This window comes from Pelodiscus sinensis, chromosome 6, assembly GCF_049634645.1.
Source record: "Pelodiscus sinensis isolate JC-2024 chromosome 6, ASM4963464v1, whole genome shotgun sequence".
Taxonomy (NCBI): domain Eukaryota; kingdom Metazoa; phylum Chordata; order Testudines; family Trionychidae; genus Pelodiscus; species Pelodiscus sinensis.
The window spans coordinates 80,404,496-80,424,201 of NC_134716.1; the positions used below are offsets into that span (position 1 = coordinate 80,404,496).

General features: G+C 37.6%; 1 protein-coding gene across 3 annotated transcripts in view; it reads left to right on the forward strand.

The window, feature by feature from the left end:
- The window catches only part of SSBP2 (single stranded DNA binding protein 2), a 315,521-nt gene that overhangs the window by 132,862 nt on the left and 162,953 nt on the right, over positions 1 to 19,706 (forward strand). Inside the window, exon 4 of one of the 3 annotated variants that reach the window (XM_075932203.1) lies at positions 3,037 to 3,191. The exons of the other annotated variants lie outside the window; for them this stretch is intronic. Within the exon in view, the coding sequence (XP_075788318.1) occupies positions 3,111 to 3,191 (81 nt within the window). The 5' untranslated portion in view covers positions 3,037 to 3,110. The remainder of the gene's footprint in view (positions 1 to 3,036; positions 3,192 to 19,706) is intronic. 3 annotated transcript variants of the gene reach the window in all.

Genomic DNA, 19,706 nt, shown 5'->3' on the forward strand with positions numbered 1-19,706 from the left:
CGTCATTTTCGCGATCGGGGCTTTTTTTGCGGAAAACAAATCTCTACTGTCTACACTGGCCCTTTTGTGCAAAAGTTTTTTGGAAAAAGACTTTTGCCCAAACGGGAGCAGCATAGTTTTTCCGCAAAAGCACTGACAATCTTACATGAGATCGTCAGTGCTTTTGCAGAAATTCAAGAGGCCAGTGTAGACAGCTGGCAAGTTTTTCCGGAAAAGTGGCTGCTTTTCCAGAAAAAGCGGCCAGTCTAGACACAGCCCTCGTGAAATGAGGGTTACCAATAGTGAGAGTCAGAAATGCTTCAGCTCGACATTATTTCAAAAAGCTTGTAGTGTAGACACACTCTTTGTTATTTCAGAACAATGTCAGTTATTTTGAAATTAAGCTGGCTGTGTAGACCCTCACTGATAGTTTCTAAATATTCTAGTGAACTATTAGACATAATGAGAAAGAAGTGGAGAAACAAGGCTTGTTTACTAAATAATGAAAGAAAACAAAAAGGAAATACAGACCTAAAAAATCTGTTGGGGGTTCTATTCATTTACATAGTCAAGGAGGACTTCAATTAGTAGTGGGGGATTGAATGGATATAAAAGGGGAGGTAAATTCAGATAACATTCCAATTTATTCTTTATAAACAGCAAGCCCAATGTACAGCACAAGGTTCATTATGTCTAACAGGTTAGATGAAAGGAATTTTGAGCAAGAATGAATAAACCTGAGACAGGTAGAAAAGATAAATGGCCTTTCAAAGATCCTTTATTCAACTGAAATGAAGGAAGAATATTTTTATATTCCCATCAAGGTCTGCCACAGGAGATTAGTCAGATTTGCTTACTCTGCCAGTGTCATTTCCAGTAGCTCTACCTTTTGCCATGGCCACATCTCCATGAATTTTCACAAAGATCCCACTAGTTCTTCTTGCTGACATATTAGAGAGGGGAGTACATGCCTATCCATTCTCCAGTTATCACGTTGTAATCTCTCTAACAGAGGAGGAAGTTGAAGACACCTAGACAATTATGCATTTTGCTTATTCCTATAGATACTTGTACTTGATTAATATAGAAGCAGACACTCTAAATCAAAGACATTGATGTAAATTTAGATACAGGCATAGGAAGAGATTTACTCTCAACAAAGAAATATTTTTGAATAATTTTATTAATCATTTAAGATGTTTTATCAACAAGTATTTTTATTGCCAAGAAGTCACTTTCAACTTTATAACTAAGGGTGTGTCTAGACTACCTAGTTTTGTCGACAAAAGTGAACTTTTGTCGACAAAACTATACCAGCGTCTACACTACCGCTGAGTTCTGTCGACATAACGTCGACAGAACTCAGCAGTTTTGTCGACGCTGGTATACCTCATTTTACGAGGCATAACACCTTCTGTCGACAGAACTCTGTCGACAGAAGGTGTTATTGCCTGTAACGTTGCGTCCAGACTACGGAATTCTGTCGACAAAGCAGCTTGCTTTGTTGACAGAACTCAATGTGTCTGGACGCTCTTTGTCGACGGAAGTTTTGTCGACAGTATCTGTCGACAAAACTTCCGTCGACAAAACGCGGTAGTCTAGATGTACCCTAATAAGTATAGACATACACAATAAAATAAAATATACAGTTTAATAGGTCATATTTTATAAAGATAAAATAGTACTCTACAAATAGGAAATAGAGGAGAAACTATATTGTCCTCGCTTGTCTTTATATTATAATAATTAATTGGTCTTTGTGCCATATAAATCAACATGATTTAATTTCTTGTAATCAAAATTATGTGAATGTGTCATATAACATACCGAATAAAAACTATGAACTAGCACAACATGTCTAGCATTTATTTTACAGAAAAATAGGGAAAATAAATTCAAATAGTACATAAAGGAAATGAAAGTTACCAGTGTTCTTAATAAGCATTCTGAGAATCAGTTTCATTAAGTTCCTCCAGTGGCAAAATTAAAAATCTTAGAAGGTCTTTGTCTTCAGCTGGCCCTTTGAAACTGTCTGGCACCCCTAAGTGGCTACACATGAAGAAACCTGAAAACAAAGGGCTTTGAAGAAATCTGGGAAGACCCAAGCCAGAGTAAAGACCAACTCTGACTTGAAGCATTTTACCTGAGATAAGAACAACTGTTTAGGGTAAAAATTTGCATGCCACAAGTTTTTTAGTATATTGGAATTAGCTACTGTCTTTTGCTTATTTTAACTTAGAGAACTTACTTTGAGCTGTCTGTTTTCACTTGAATCACATATTAATCATAGTGATAGAAATGTAGCCGTGTTAGTCTGGTGTAGCTGAAACAAAAAACAGGACTATGTAGCACTTTAAAGACTAACAAGATGGTTTATTAGGTGATGAGCTTTCATGGGCCAGACCGACTATTTGATCTGAGGAAGTGGGTCTGGCCCACGAAAGCTCATCACCTAATAAACCATCTTGTTAGTCTTTAAAGTGCTACATAGTCCTGTTTTTGTTTCATATTAATCATATTAATCACATATAAATCACAATCCTGTTTTTTATACTTAATTAAAAACTTTTTGTTTGTTATCAAGCCCCGTGTAAATAATTACAGCCATTGCACATACTTCTTTTTTATTTATAAGAGGGGTGGTAACCCAAACTGTGTGCTTTGGCTGGGGAGACCAGAGCTTCTGTCCCAGCAGAACACAGTGGTGGGGAGCACCAAGGTAGGCAGGAAGGTGGGCATCTGCTTGATCAGCACACTGCGGGACAATCCCAACGGTATTTCTGTGGTCCAGCCTATCACAAATGCTACTTCTTTTCCTGTGATAATAAACTATAATTGTCTAAGAAAAGGAGCTATGAATCTTTGTAAAAAGCTCAATGAGGACCTCAGCTGAATGTGCAGCTTTGGTTCAAAAAGCAAATGAAATTAGGACATATAAGGCCTGGTCTACATTATGGGGGGGATATCGATCTTAGTTATGCAACATTTTAAGCTTTGTGAATAGTGTAGCTGAAGTTGATGTACTTAGATCTACTTATCACAGTGTCTTCACTGCAGCGTATTGACAGAAGACACTCTCCCATCAACTCCATTTGTGCTCATTCTGGTGGAGTGCCAAAGTCGACAGGAGAATGATCAGCGATCAGTTCATCACATCTATACTAGATGCGATAAATCAAACCCCAGTGGATCAATCACTGCCTGTTGAGCTGGTCAGTAATGTAAACATACCCTCTCTAATGTGATGGAGACCAATATGGGAAATATTATAAAGACATTATATATCATTAGTGATGTGGGCTTCTCTGGAATACTATGTACTGTCCTGATCATCCACCTCAAAAAAGGAGATTGCAGAACTAGAGGGGATTTAGAAAAGGTGACGAGATTTATTATGGACGAAGAAAACTCTCATTTGAAGAAAGATTGAAAAGACCGGGATTGTTGATTTTAGAAAGAAGATGAATAATAGGAATATAATAAATGTAGCAGAATATAAAATAATGAATAGTAATTGCCCTATAGTGTAACAGTTAAGGTGACAATCCATGAAATTAAAAGATGGCAAATTCAGAACAGATAAAAATATTTTTTCACACAGTGTATTGTACATTGTGGAATTCATTATCATGGCAAGTTTTGTTGAGACTGAATTTTCCAAGAAAAAGTGGACAAGAATAGCCAGAGTTATAATTAAAACTATCAAAAGTTTTGGAAGGGATATTAAACTTCATGTTCACGGTTTAAACCAATCTCTAATTATTAGCGAATAGGATGAAAGCTAATGTGTGGAGAAGAAGATATCATATCTACCTTTATGGCCTTTTTATACCTTCCTCTGAAGATACTGGTCTCTGCCAGAGACAGGATACTGAATTAGATGGATCTCACATTTTAATCCAGTATGGTAATTCCCCTGTACCATAGTAGTGCAAAAAGAATGGAGCCAGTACAAAAATCTGGCCAGTCTCTTCCATTTTGGGGCTGCATTGTGACCTTTGTAGTCTTTCTTTTATAAATCAGTGATAATGTTTAAAATGTAGAATATCTGGGCCAACCTATTAAAAATTTAAAGGGGAGTCCACAAATTAGGGAGTCAGTTAGAAAGTCACGCCATCGAGTGATGTAGGCACCTCTGGAGTTGATTTAGATCAACTTGAGGAAGGCAGGAAAGAAAACAATGGGAAAGGATAAGATACCAAAGGAAAAATCTACACATTTTGATTTGAATCTAAAATCAGATTATTCATCTAGAAATACTGACACAACCCAATAGCATTTAGTGCCCCCCAAAATAAGACATCTTTCCCTCTTCTTTTTGTTTGTCTCTAATTATTTTTTTATTTTTTATTCTTTCTGCTTTGTCAGATAATTTGCTCTTTTCTATCACTCCTTCAGTTTTCAGTGTCTTTGTAGTCTTGCTTGTGACTGATGAACGATATTATTTTGGCAGGTTGGCTTTTTTTATCTGTCTGTCCCTTGCTGCTTTCTCCTTGTCTTCTGTTTTCATTCCTGTTCTGAATCTTCTGATTCGCCATGCCCTTATTCCTACCCCTCAGTCAGCTATATCAGAGGTTCTCAAATTTCACTGCACTGGGGTCCCCCTCTGGCAACAAAGCCTCTGACAACAAAGCCTGCCCACTGCCCAGAGTGGGGGACCAAAGCCCAAGTCCACCACTCTTAGATGGGGAGGGGAGTGGAAAGCCCAAGAGTTTCCACCACAGATGGGGGGCCTGTAACATGAACCCCACCAACCAGGGTAGTGGAGCTTTGACTTCAGTCCTGATCCCAGCAAGCCTAACACCAGCCTTGGTGACCCCATTAAAATGGAGCTGCAACCCACCTTGGAGCTACGACCCACAGTGTGAGAACCATTGAACTATATCCTTTTAGGTGACTCCCTTAATCCTACCACTCAGTACATCACCTATAGTCTGTTATCTCTCCATTCCTTACATGCATACAATTCACTTCCTGTGTCCCATACAACCCATCTGAACAATCTAATTTACTTATGTGCAAGACAGTATTTTAACTGCTTTTCTGCTTGGTCCATTTTGCAGCATTAGATTATTTTTAGATGTGCCTTGGGATGCCATCACTTAAAAGGTAATTTAGCAGGTTCATTGGAGGTGCTTTGGAGATGCTTTTTTGTGTTTATTGCCCCATTTGATTGTATGTTCCTTATGTATTTGGAAGAGCTGAATCAATATAGCTTGTGTCAACATTATTGCTCATTATTATCATATGTATTATAGAAGCAGTAAGAGCAAAACTTTAAAGAGTATATTTTACCACAGCTGTGTCTTTATGACTGCTGTTTTTTAACAGGAATGATGTCTATTGGGTTAAAAACATAGCACTTCATTTGTAGGTGTAGAAAAAGAGCATTGCAGTCACTTTCATACTTTCATTACAGATGCTGGAAGTTTGAATAACCAAATTAAGATGTTTTATTGTATCTGTGATACACAGTAGAAATTATTTTTTCTATTTCATGGTAGAAAAGTAACTTTTAACCCCAACATAGTAAGTGAATATTCTTTATTATGAATCCAGATCTCAAAATTGAGTTGAAATACATTTTTCTTTGTATCAGAATACTTCCATTGATGGTACTTTAAGTTATAAATATGTAAATATTTAGCATATTAAAAAACAAAATCCTTTCTAATAAATAATAGAGATGTAAAATGTTCATTGAAACAGCTTTGCATCAGAAACTGAATTTTTAACAAAAAGTATTTTGACAAAATGTTCAATGTAAACAACTTTTTCCAAACACCTTTTCATTTTGGAAAATTATATTTAGAAAATTTTGGAAGTTCGTTTCAAAATGAAATTTAAGTTTCAAATGTATTTTTTGTTTTTAATTATTATAGTTTTATTATTTCTATGTTATTTCAGGGTAAGTCAATAATATTAGTTTATAATATTAAAAATAATACTATGGCAAGTCATGTCACAAAAATAACATATTTATATAATTTTATTTTATTAAACATTGATAGTGTAAATTTAATTTTGCACAAATATCAAATTGTTTCACTATAACACAAACAGGAGACTTTTGATCTACAAAATAAGATAAGAAGTTTCCATGTGTACTAAGTAGCCCATAAGCACGGTTTTTTACGTAATAAGATATTATGCCCGAATGTGACATCACATTAAGCTCTATTATCACTGAAAGATCATGAAAATAGAAAATTAAAAAATTTCTAAATAAATATGTCATGAAAGTATTTGTTCTTGTTCAAATTTGGAACAAAAATAGATGTAAAAATGTTGAAATTTCCCACAAAATAGAAATTCTGAGTTTTGATAATCGCTAATAAATAGCCCCAAAAATTGAGCAAGGTATATTATTTGCATAATACACACAAGTGACGCAAATGCTCTCTAATTATAAACAAAATGTGGGGTTCAAATAGAACCCTGACAGTGAAACTATACTACTGGTGTATGGTGGTTTAGTTTTAATTCTGACATTCATTTACAATATGTGAATTTTATGTGAGACTTATTTACTTAGTTAATAAACATTTTCAAAGTATGAAAAACTTTAAAAACAACAAATAGTCTAGTAACACTTTAAAGACTAACAAAACATGTTGATGGTATCATGAGCTTTCATGGGCAGAACCCACTTCTTCAGATGATTCTTCAGAGAAAAATATGTTTCTCAAACCTTTAATTTTAAAACACTTTCTGCATAGCTAAAGTTGAAAAATATTGTGGTGACTGAATACAATTTGTATTGAATAGTATGAAAGGATTTTTTGAAGTCTCTGTGGGCACATAGCGGCGAGGAGTCCTGTGACACCTTATAGACTAACTGAAGTGTAGGAGCATAAGCTTTCATGGGCAAAGATGCATCTGACGAAGTGGGTCTTTGCTCACGAAAGCTTATGCTCCTACACTTCAGTTAGTCTATAAGGTGCCACAGGACTCCTCGCCGCTTTTTCAGATTCAGACTAACACGGCTACCCCTCTGATATGTGGGCACATATACACTGCAGGGTATAAGTTGAATTAAAATACACATCTTCAGCTACATCATTTGCATAGCTGAAGTCAAAATAGCTTAACTCGGCTTTTGGAGGTGGCTACACAGTAGGAAGTCAAGGGAAGAACACTCTTCCTTCTACTTCCCTTGCTCCTTGTGGAATGAGAGTTACAGGAGTAGGAGTAAGAAGTCTTCTGTCTCTACATTATTTTGAAATAATGGCTTGCTATATAGATATGCATTTTGTTATTTTGAAATAACGTCAGTTATTCAAAAATAATGCTGCTGTGTAGACTTACTCTATCAGTGTTAGCAGCAGCAGAAGCAGCAGGAGGTGCTTTCTGGAGTGATTCCTTCTGTTCCCTCCTTTTTGCACCCAGACAGTGGGTGAGATCTAATTTTAGATGTGAAGTGTGCAATATTGTGTATCTTCAAGAGAATATAAAAGCACTACTTAGTAGTGGAGTTTTCAAGATAAGTAGGAATGATGTTAGGATCTAACATTAAAACTATTGTTAACACTGATACAGCATGCATATTTACTTGTGGTTTTGAGAGTACTATTTTTTAGTCTGCTGCTGAACATTTGTCTTTGTCCAAAAGGGAGATTATACTTGCTCATATATATCCTTCTTGATAACATCAAATGTTTCTTGCATCGTTCATATTTAATATATAAACAGTATTGTTCTTTCTTATTTCAAATCTTTTATGCCAAATAGTTTACAAGTGCAGAAAATATTATGCAGTGAACTATATTTTCTAAGGATAAAAATTATAAAGCAGTTTTATATTATTCTCTTTTTTACATGTTAAAAGTTATAAAGCAGTTTCAAATTATTTTCTTTTTTACATGTTTAGCTGCTTAGAATGCAGTTTATTGGAGGAGGTTAATTTTACAGTGAGTTTACATGCAGTGTTTGAGAGTGGTGATAACTTGAATTATTAATGGTTAGAGGGGAAGTGTATGCTCAAAGCTGAAGAAGGCTTGTGCACATACTCCAAGATTTTCTTGTGTACAAAACGTAAACTGAGAGAAACTGTTGAGGGGTGCTGTTATAGGAGCATGGTCATTTAATTTTAACGTGGAATTAATTTTTAATGCTCACTAGAAAAAAATAAAACTTCAAGTTTTGTTGAGCCACAATGTTTCATTTAACCCTTTCAGTTATCTGTGATAATTGTTTGTTGCACTACCTCTGCGGCTCTATTTAAAGTATATCATACAGCAGAAACCTGTTAATTAAAAAAATACTTCCACGACAAATTTATGCCTAAATTTCAGTGCACCAAATCTAATAATAAGAGTAGTTTACTGCATCTCTTGAGTATCTGTTTCAAATGACAATGTACAGTATAAAAATATTTGTATTTTAAAACATCCCTTTGAGGTTTTATATCTATATTATACTTCTATAAAGTATAATTTTGGTCAAAAGATGGAATGTTTTCATGTCTCTTTTAAGACAATCTATATGCAAGGACTCTGCCTTTAACTACAGTATAATTTTTAGCACAGTTGTAGACATAATCTTTGAGTGGAGAGCTGTTAGAAGAAAAGAGGAATGTTTTCTCTGTGGAAACATATTCAGTTATATTTATTTTATCTTTTATGGAATATTTCCTGCCAGTATGAAATATTGATTCACAAAGATTTTGCTACAAAGATTTTTGTTATTTTTCATAGACCTCAACTTCTTTTATTTCACATGAATTTTAGAATTGTTTTTATAAAAAACAAGGATAAATATAATTTTATGTATTATCTGTGATTATTAATAAAGGATTTCAGTACTTTTTAAGGTATAAGTAATATTTTACACATAATTGATCTGTTACTTTAATAGATTTAGGTTTGTAATTGAGAGGTAAAAGAGATGAGCTTTCCTACCTACCTTTTAACTTACATTAATTACTGTGACAGGGCAGGTTAAAGGGCTTAATAGAAGGGGAGAAAGACAGCTCTGAAAAAAAACCGGTTTGGTTAAATAGGAGCAGATGAGGCAGGGTGGCTATAAATCAATTTAGAGCCAGGTGAGCTAACTTCAGGATGCCACGGGACCTCTTTAAAAAGCTTTCCAGTGGAGGAGGATGAAAGGGAGTGGAGAAGGAGTTTGGAGAGTAGAGGTAGAGAGGAACTAACAATTGAGAAGGAGAGGAGCAATGTCAGCACTGCCAAAGACCACAGAGGGAAGTGAGGGGCTCCAACAGGGAGTGTTTGGAAGCTTGGTTCCCCCCCAGGTGGCCAGAGACGTCAGCCGGTGGCTTAGGAGGACTATTTACTCAGCCCAACTTGCCAGAGACATCAGCCCCAACACCCTCTCTTTTTTTTTCTTTCTTTTTCTTTTTTTTGTCAAGGTACTGAAATCCAAATGCCAGGAAAAGGCAAAATACAGGACTATGTAGCACTTTAAAGACTAACAAGATGGTTTATTAGATGATGAGCTTTCGTGGGCCAGACCCAATTCCTCAGATCGGGTCTGGCCCACGAAAGCTCATCATCTAATAAACCATCTTGTTAGTCTTTAAAGTGCTACATAGTCCTGTATTTTGTTTCAGCTACACCAGACTAACACGGCTACATTTCTATCAAGAAAAGGCAAGTGAGACTTGTACCACAGCCCCTAAATTGTGGGATAGTGGATGGAACAGCAGTCTGAGATCCATGAGTGGGACTGACTGTGCCACACGACTTCATTGCTGGGATTTTAACTCACTGGCCATTAGTCTTTCTTCAAAGAGTTAAAGTTTTATTCCTCCATGGATCTGTCATGAGAATGTATTAGGAAAAATAGAACTGGAATATTTTTTTACCTACTCCCTTTAGTTAAAATTGACAGCTTCACACTGTGATAGCAGCCAGATTTTGTTCCTTAATATTAGCTGTAATACAGCATCAGGATTTGAAAATCATTGTCTAGCATGAATACTTTCTGTTTTGTTCCATAAAAAGGTACAATTTGATCTTGTGGAAACTTGCAACTTAACAGAATTATTTTTAAATAGTTCAAGAAAAATCAGAAAAAACTTCCCTACTTAAATATTATCTCAGTTATATTTCACAGTAGTTCATTATAATAAGCTAGTGTAGTTTCCATATAATTAGATTTCAAGTACATTTTTACCACACAATATAGTAGTATAGTTTTATATGGTATTTTTTCTTTAAATATAGACATATTTCTAATAGCTCTCCCAGTTAAGTTTGACTGTGTTTACAATGTGCTCCAGCCTAATGCAATGGACTGATCACATGACACAAAGTGTCAATACAAAATACTTTTAACAGGCATAACACACTTATTATGTTGTCTTCCTCTTTTATCAGCTGAACTATGTGATACACATTTGGAAAATTGTAATAATACTGTTTTAATGAGATTGCAGGGAGTAGTCATATTCAAATAATATTTGGTTTATATAGAATGTTACCTGTTTATATATTTGCAAGACCATGCCCATAGTATTTTAAGATTCTATAGCCAGGGAGAGTCTTGGGTAGCTTATATACAAATCATGTTTTAATAATAAATAAGTGGGAGGAAAGAGAAAAAGGTCACTGTATATCAAATTAACAAATATGGTCAATATTGCCATCGGAGTAGACTGTATTTCTGATTAATAATTTTGAGCTAAATATATTAGCAGCAGCTGTAGATATTTTCTATTTAACAAAAGTTGTCTAAGAGGGAGGGCAGTATAATTAATTGGATGGGACCTGGGAATAGGAGCCAGGAATTCTATATTCTTTTCCTCACTCTGCCATTGACTTGCTGTGTGATGCTAGGTCTTGTTATAGCATCTCTGTGTCTCAGTTTCCTCATCTATGAAATGGTGGGAAATAGTACTTGCCTCTGTTGTAAAGCACTTGGAAATCTACAGATGTAAAAACACTAGACAGGAGCTAAATATTAACATGAAGTAGAAATATAGGTGAAAAGAGTTCCTGTCTAAGCATAAGAATACAATAACGTTAGCTCTTTACAGTTGATATTGTAGTCAGGTAAATGGGAGAAAATGTTCATTTGAGTCTTCATTATAAAGCCAAATTCCAGATATATTTCTTTTCTCTCCCTTTTATGTGATATCTGAGCCTTGTTATTCATATATATTTTGAGCTATAGTCTCAGCTGATTTAAATTGCTGTAGCTCCATCAGTCACTGGAGCTACATTAATTTATAAAATTTAAGAATCTTACTGTATATGTTCAAGAATTATTGTTAGTTGTTCTGTAATTAAATGACTGTGTAGAACAGATTTTCTTTTAGGGCATCTTAGTGTTTGACCAAGTACTTTTCTAGTATTTCAGAAGTATGGAGAATAGGAAGGAGTATCAATTGCTAATTTGGACATTTGATGCAAGAATTATTATGAAAAATGCTACTGGTATTTCCTTTTAAAATACAGTTTTTCCTCTACTAGTTTTGGTTGGGTCTCACTAAAAAGAGAAAACTATGTCAGTTCCTTTGTTGTTCATATTCATTAGACTCAGTTCTATTTAGAAACTTCTTGATCCTTCACATAGTTTTTATTTTCACTTTATTATACTACACTAATTGAATAGTGTAGTATAAGACTGGGTAAAAAGTGGTTGGCACGTGGTCAGTTATACAAAAATTTTTACCTGTAATTTTCTTAAAGATTTCCTGTTCCATAAATTTGATGTACATCGTAGTGGTAAGCAAATCTTGAACAACAGGCCTGATTCCCAGTCCACTAAAGTCAATGGAAACATTGACAATGATTTCTGCAGCACTACGATGAGGTTAGTTTATAGCGTCTGTATCTCTCCTGTTGGAACTGTTCTGCTTTGCGTAAATAGTTAAATATTCATTGGCCCAGTGACAGAGGGTATGTCTACACTACAGCACTAATTCGAACTAACTTAATTCGAATTAGTTAATTAGAACTAAGCTAATTCGAACTAGTGCATCTAGACCTAAAAACTAGTTCGAATTAGCATTTTGCTGATTCGAACTAGCATGTCCACATTGCGTGGACCCTGAACCGAGGTTAAGGATGGCCGGAAGCAGTGCCGGCAGGGCATCAGATTAGGACTTAGAGCATGGAGCTGCTGTCTCAGGCTACCCGAGGGCTGTGCTTAAAGGGACCCGACTCCCACCCCGGACAGACAGTTCTCAGGGGTTCCCCACTTGCAAAGCAGTCCTGTCTTGGAGTGCCCTGAGTGCCCACACTCGGCACATCACTGCACTCGGCCATCAGCCCGGCTGCACTTGCCGCAGGCTGCCATCCGGGGGGGAGGTCAATCGGGGGGCTGCAGGAGAGCTTCCACCCCGAGGAGCCTGCAGAGCCACCCCAGTCCTCCCCATTGGGGGCTCGTATCCCATTCCTCCTCACCTCCTTCCACTTACCCCCTTCCTGATGTACAAAATAAAGGACACGTGTGTTCAAAAATAGAAACTCTCTTTATTGAACAAAACTCGGGGAGACTGGGAAAAGGAGGTGGGAGAGGGGAAGAGAGAGGGTGGGTGAAGGGAGAGCAACTAAAATGATCAGGGGTTTGGAACAGGTCCCATATGAAGAGAGGCTAAAGAGACTGGGACTTTTCAGCTTAGAAAAGAGGAGACTGAGGGGGAATATGATAGAGGTCTATAAAAGCATGAGTGGTGTGGAGAGGGTGCATAAAGAAAAGTTCTTCATTAGTTCCCATAATAGAAGGACTAGAGGACACCAAATGAAATGAATGGGTAGCAGGCTTCAAACTAATAACAGAAAGTTCTTCTTCACAAAGCAAATAGTCAACATATGGAACTCCTTGCTGCAGGAGGCTGTGAAGGCTAGAACTAGAACAGAGTTTAAAGAGAAGTTACATAAAGTCATGGAGGTTGGGTCCTTGGAGTGGCAGCTCTTAAGCCCAGTGGTTTGGAAACTCATATAAGATGTGTGAAACATAGATTCAAGTCCATGCTCTTTGCCTGACACAGTTCTGAAAAATATTTGAACAGTATCCTTTGAATCTGGTAACCTGAAATTACATGGACAAATAAAATAATCAGTATTTTCCACTCTTGAAAGGAATGGAAACAAGGTAGTGTTTTTTCTTTGTATTGCTTGTGTATTGTACATGTGGTAGCATTTTATGTTCTTTAACTTGGGAAGGGTAGGATGAGGAAGTCATTCTTCTGCATTAACAATAAAAATGGGATAAAAGATCCTTTATGGATGAGTGCAATGAATCTTCTGTTAAAATATATATTTATTTTCTTTTTTAGTTCCTAGTATTCTGCTATTATTAAAATGTTAATCACAGTACAGTCTGCTTTCTGTAAAAACCTCAGCAATTCTTATTATGTATTGTATGAGTTAACTGTTGTATACATAAAATAATTCACTGTATATTTTAGATAAATCTGAATAGTAATTATGCTTTCAAAATATATTTAAATTAGTTGTCATAGGTAAGTTTGTTACCTATGTTGATTTTACTTCATCTCGGTCTAAAATATTCTTATCAAAGGAACAGAATAATAAAAACTAAAAAATAACCGAGTTATGAATGTTTTAAAACTTCAGTTACAGGTATGCTTGGTAATAGTGTTTTCTAATATATGGTAGTATATTTGTCTCTCTAGACATTTATATCATACTCCTCAGGGGTATGTCTACACTACAGCATTAATTCAAGGTAACTTAATTCGAAATAGTTAATTCGAATTAAGCTAATTCGAAATAATGCATCTATACACAAAACCTATTTCGAAATAGCGCGTCCACACTGAGTGGACCCTGAACCGAAGTTAAGGCTGGCCGGAACTAGTGCCGGCAGGGCATCAGGTTAGGACTTAGTGTGTGGGGCTGCTGCCTGAGGCTAACTGATCTCCATGCTTAAAGGGACCCTACTCCCACCCTGGACAGACAGTTCTCAAGTTTCCCTGCTTGCTTGTCTACCTCGATGAGGGATAGCAATGCAGTCCTGTCCTGGAGTGCCCTAAGTGCCCGCACTTGGGACACCGCAGCACTCTGCCACATGGAGCCAGAGCTGCCCCTGGGCACGCCAGTGCGTCTCATGGGGTCGTTGCCATCAGCCTGCCTGCACTTGCTGCAGGCTGCCATCTGGGGAGGTCTATCGGGGGGCTGTCAGGATCCAGGAGGCCCTGCAGGAGAGCGTCCACCCCAAGGAGCCCTCAGTGCCACCCCAGTCCTCCCCACTGGGGGCTCGTGCCCCATTCCTCCCTCACATCCTTCCACTTACCCCTCCCTAGCCCCCTTCCTGATGTCAAATAAAAGACGTTTTTTCATAAACACAAACTGTCTTTATTTAACAAAACTGGGGAGGAGGAATGAAACTCTGGGGAGACTGGGGAAAGGAGGCAGGAGAGGGGAGGAGAGAGTGTGGGAGAGGGAAGGGGAAAAACTGTGAGGAGAGAGCTGGAAGGGGAAAGCAAGGGGAGGAAGAGGGAGGGGAAGCTCAGGGTTATGTCGACAGAACTCAACGGTAGTGTAGACGCAGGTATAGTTTTGTCGACAAACATCCACTTTTGTCGACGAAACCCTGTAGTCTAGACACATGCAGACTGCTGGCAGGTCTGGATCTGCCACGTGCAGTCTGGCCAGAATCTACCCCTTTAAGGGCATCGGAGCTGGGGGAGAGGAGAGGAGTTTTCCTGTTTTGGCCCAGAATGGCCACCAGGGGAAACTGGGAAGGGCTGGAGGCCAGCTAATTCGAATGAAGTGTCTACACAGCACTTATTTTGAATTTGGCATTACTCTTCATAGAATGAGGTTTACCAAATTTGAATTAAGCACTCTGCTGTTTCGAATTAAATTCGAAATAGCGATTTGCATGTATAGACTCTATTGAAGTTAATTTGAAATAACGGCTGTTATTTCGAATTAACTTTGCAGTGTAGACATACCATAAGGTATCTGCATTGTGAATATAATTTCAATGTATCAAGCTTTCAATGTAGGCACATCTCAGTACAGAAACACAGGGTAAAAGCTTGACCCCACTGACATCAAACCTGGCTATGTTTCCACTGGTCTCCAGAGTCCACAATGATTAGTTCTTGGCCCTATGCTATTTAACATTTGTACCAATGACCTGGAAGAAACATAAAATCATCTCTGATAAAGTTTGCAGATGACACAAAAATTGGGAGAGTGGTAAATACTGAAAAAAAGATAGGTCCCTGATTCAGGGTGATCTGGATGCTTGGTAAACTGGACACACAAACTACATGGCTATGTCTACACTGGCATGATTTTCCGGAAATGCTTTTAACTGAAAAGTTTTCTGTTAAAAGCATTTTCAGAAAAGCGCGTCTAGATTGGCAGGACGCTTTTCCGCAAAAGCACTTTTTGCGGAAAAGCGTCTGTGGCCAATCTAGATGCACTTTTCCGCAAAAAAAGCCCCAATCGCCATTTTCGCAATCGGGGCTTTTTTGCAGAAAATAAATCTCTGATGTCTACACTGGCCCTTTTGCGCAAAAGTTTTTTGGAAAAAGACTTTTGCCTGAACGGGAGCAACATAGTATTTCCGCAAAAGCACTGACTATCTTACATGAAACCGTCAGTGCTTTTGCGGAAATTCAAACGGCCAGTTTAGACAGCTGGCAAGTTTTTCCGCAAAAGCAGATGATTTTGCGGAAAAACTTGCCAGTCTAGACACAGCCCATATGTTTAAATATGGCTAAATGTATGCATCTGGGAACAAAAAATGTAGGCCATATTTGAAGGATGTGGGAGTCTATTCTGGGAAGCAGCGACTCTAAAAAAGCTGTGAGGATTTGTGGTGGATAATCAACTGAACATGAGCTCCCAATGTGATGCCGTGTCCAAAAGAGCTAATGTGATTAGTCAGTGCATGAAAAAAAGGAATCTGTAATAGTAATAGAGTTGTTATTTTATCCCTTTATTTGGCACTGGTTTGACCACTGCTGAAATACCATGTCCTGATCTGGCATCTACAATTCAAGAAGGATGCAAATAAATTTGAGTTCAGAATAAGAGCCTGAGTTTGAGTAAATGGTTAGGAAACATGCAGTGTAGTGATAGACTCAAAGAGCTTAAGTTATATAACTTATCAGAGAAGTGGGTAAGGAGTGATTTGATTGTAGTCCGTAAGGGGGAACAAACATTTAATACTGTATTCTTCAGTCTAGCAGAGGAAGATATACCATGATCTGCTGGTTGGAAGTTGAAACTAGACTGGAAATAAGCAGTACATTTTTGACAGAAAGAATAATTAACCATTTTACCAAAGGTCATGGGGGAATTCTCTTATCGCTGACAAATTTTATGCCAAGATTGGTTGTTTTTCTATTAGAAATGGTATAGGAAGCATTTGAGGAAGGTATATGTTGAGTGTTATAAGGAGATCATACTAGATGGTCACAGTGATACCACGTGGCATTGGACTCAAAGATTATAATCCATTCCTTTCAATCACATATGTAAAAGTTCAAAACTGTGAAGGTGTATTTGAAGATGATAACAAGGAGCAAGAAGAGCTGGAGAAGGCTTTTTTTTAACTACTAACAAAATCATTCAAGGCTCAGGTTTTGGTGGTGATGGGAGACTTCAACTATCCAGACATCTGTTGACACAGGACACAGATTATCCAAAAAGTTCTTGGAATGTATTTGAGACTTTTTTTTTTAATTTCAGAAGGAGAAGAGAGTTACAAGAGAGGCTATTCTAGATATGATTTTGACAAATAGGAGGAACTGGTTGAGAATTTATAAGTGAAAAGCAGCTTGTATGAAAGTAATCATGAAATAGTAGAGTTCATGATTCTAAGGAATAGTAGAAGGACAGCAGCAAAATAAAGATAATGGATTTCAAGAAGGTAGAGTCTAGCAAAATCAATGAGTTGGTAGATAAGATCCCATGGGAAACAAGTCTAAGAGGAAAAACTATTGAAGATAGTTGGCAGTTTTTCAGAGACATTTTTCCACTGTATAGGAAAGATAGGAAGCATGGCTAGAGACCACCTGGGCTTAATCAAGAGTTCACGAATGATCTAAAAATAAAAAAAAAAGATTCCAATAAAAAGTAGAAACTATATCAAATTCCAAAGGATGAATATAAACAAATAACACAAATAGGTAGGGATGAAATTAGAAAGGCCAATGCACCGGACAAGATTACATTAGCTAGAGACATAAAGGGCAAGAGGAAAACATTCAACAAATACATTAGAAGCAAGAGGTAAATGAAGGCCAGAATAGGACCATTGCTCAATTGGGGGAGGCGGGAGAATAATAACCGAAAATATGGAAATGGCAGATGCACTTAATGACTTTGTTTAAGTTTTTACCAAGAAGATTGGTGATAATTGGAATGCCAATGAAAATGAGGTAAGATCAGAAGAGGCTAAAATAGGGGAAGAACAAGTTAAAAATGAATTGGTCACATTAGATGTCTTCAAGTCACAATAGCCTGATGAAATGCATCTTAGAATACTTAAGGATCTGCCTGAGGAGATTTACGAGCCATTGGCAATTATCTTTGAAGAGTCATGGAATATGGGAGAGATCTCAAAAGACTGAAAAAGGACAAATATAGTGCACATATATAGAAAGGGAAATAAGGACAACCCGGGGAATTACAGACTAGTCAGATCAGTTTTTGTACCTGGAAACATAATGGAGCAAATAATTAAGGAATCAGTTTGCAAACATCTAGAAGATAATAAGGTGGTAAGTGAAAGTCAGCATGGATTTCTCAAGAACAAATCATGTCAAACCAACCTGATAGCTTGACAGAGTCACAAGCCTTTGGGATGGAGTGAAGTAATAGACGTGGTATATCTTGACTTTAGTAAAGCTTTTGTTACTCTCCCTCATGACCTTCTCCTAAACAAACTAGGGAAATGCAACCTAGATGCAGCTACTATAAGGTGGGTGAAGAACTTCTTGAAACCATTCCGAGAATAGTTACCAGTAGTTCACAGTAATGCTGGAAGAGCATAACAAGTACGGTCCTGCTGGGATCAGTTCTTATTCTGGTTCTGTTCAATATCTTCATCAATGATTTACATAATGGCATAGAAAGTACACTTATAACGTTTGTGGATAATTACCAATGTGGGAAAGGTAGCAAGTGGTTTGGAGGGTTATGGTTAAAATTCAAAATCATCTGAACATACTGGAGAAATGATCTGATGTACATAAGATGAAATTCAATAAGGACAAATTCAAAATACTCCATTTAGGAAGGAACAATCAGTTGCACATATGAATAATGATAAATGACTGTCTACAAAGGAGTACTGAAGAAATAGATATGGGTGTCATAGTGCACCACAAGCTAAATATAAGTCAACTGTGTAACACTGCTGAAAACCCCCCACTGTTCTGGGTTGTAGTAGCAAGAGTGACATAAGCAAGACATGAGAAGTAATATTCTGCTCTGCACTGATTAGACCTCAACTGGAGGTCGGGAGTCAACTGGACACAGTTCTAGGTGCCAAATTTCATGAAAGATATGGGCAAATTGAACAAAGTCCAGAGAAGAACAACAAGAATTAGTAAAAATCTAGAAAACATGTCCTATTGGGGAAGACTGAAAAAACTGGGTTTGTTTAGCCTGGAAGAGAGAAGACTGAGAGGGGATGTGATAACAGATTTAAGTACCTAAAAGATTGTTACAAATAGGAGGGAGAAAAGTTGTTATTCTTACCCTCTGAAGTCAACAAGCAATGGGCTTAAAATGCAGCAAGAGAGATTTAGGTTGGACATTATGAAAAACTTGCTGTAAGGGAAGTTAGATAATATTTATTTTAGTAATCGTGTAGCTTCAAAATTTTTTATCTATTACATGATTACTAAAATACTCCCCATGGGCGGGGCCAGCAGCAAGTATGCTCCCAGCCCCACTCCCAGGGAGTCCTCTGACACCTCGGACTGCTGCCTCTGTATCCAAGGCTTCCGGCCCCACTCCTGGGGAGTACTCTACCACCTTGCGCTGCTGCCTCTGTGTCAGAGGTGGGGTGCTCTGGCTCTCCACACAGACCAGTTTCAGAGGCAGCAGTGTAGGTTGGAATGTGTGTCTGTCCACGGTGGCATGAGCTCCCCGCGGACAGCCCTCCTCCCATTGCTGCCTCTGATATAACAAAGTGTGTGGCAGCAAAGTGTGTGTAGGGGGTATGTAATCATTTGGATTAAGTGATAATCATAGAATCATAGGTTTGGAAGAGAAGTGAGAAGGTCATCAACTCCAGCCCCCTGCCCAAAGCAGGACCAACCCTAACTAATCTTTCTAGCCAGGATGTGTCAAGCTGTGATTTAAAAACCTCTAGGGATGAAGTTCTACCTCCCTAGGTAACCCATTCCAGTGCTTCACCACCCTCCTAGTGAAATAGTTTTTCCTAATATCCAACCTAGACCTTGCCCACTGCTACTTGAGACCATTGTTCCTCATTCTGCCCTCTGTCACTACTGAGAACAGCCTCTCTCATTTTCTTTGGAACCTCCTTCCAGGTAGTTAAAGTCTGCTATTAAATCCCCCCTCACTCTTATCTTCTGCAGACTAAACAGGCCCAAATCCCTCTGCTTCTCCTTATAGGTCATGTGCTCCAGCCCCCTAATCATTTTGGTTTTCCTCCACTGGACCCTCTCCAATGCATCTACATCATTTCTGTAGTGGAGGACTCACTACAGATAAGCCCATGGCTATTGCTTAATTGTTTAAATGACTATACTCTAATATCCCTAATTCCTGTCAAGGTGATTAAGCACTGAAATAAATAGC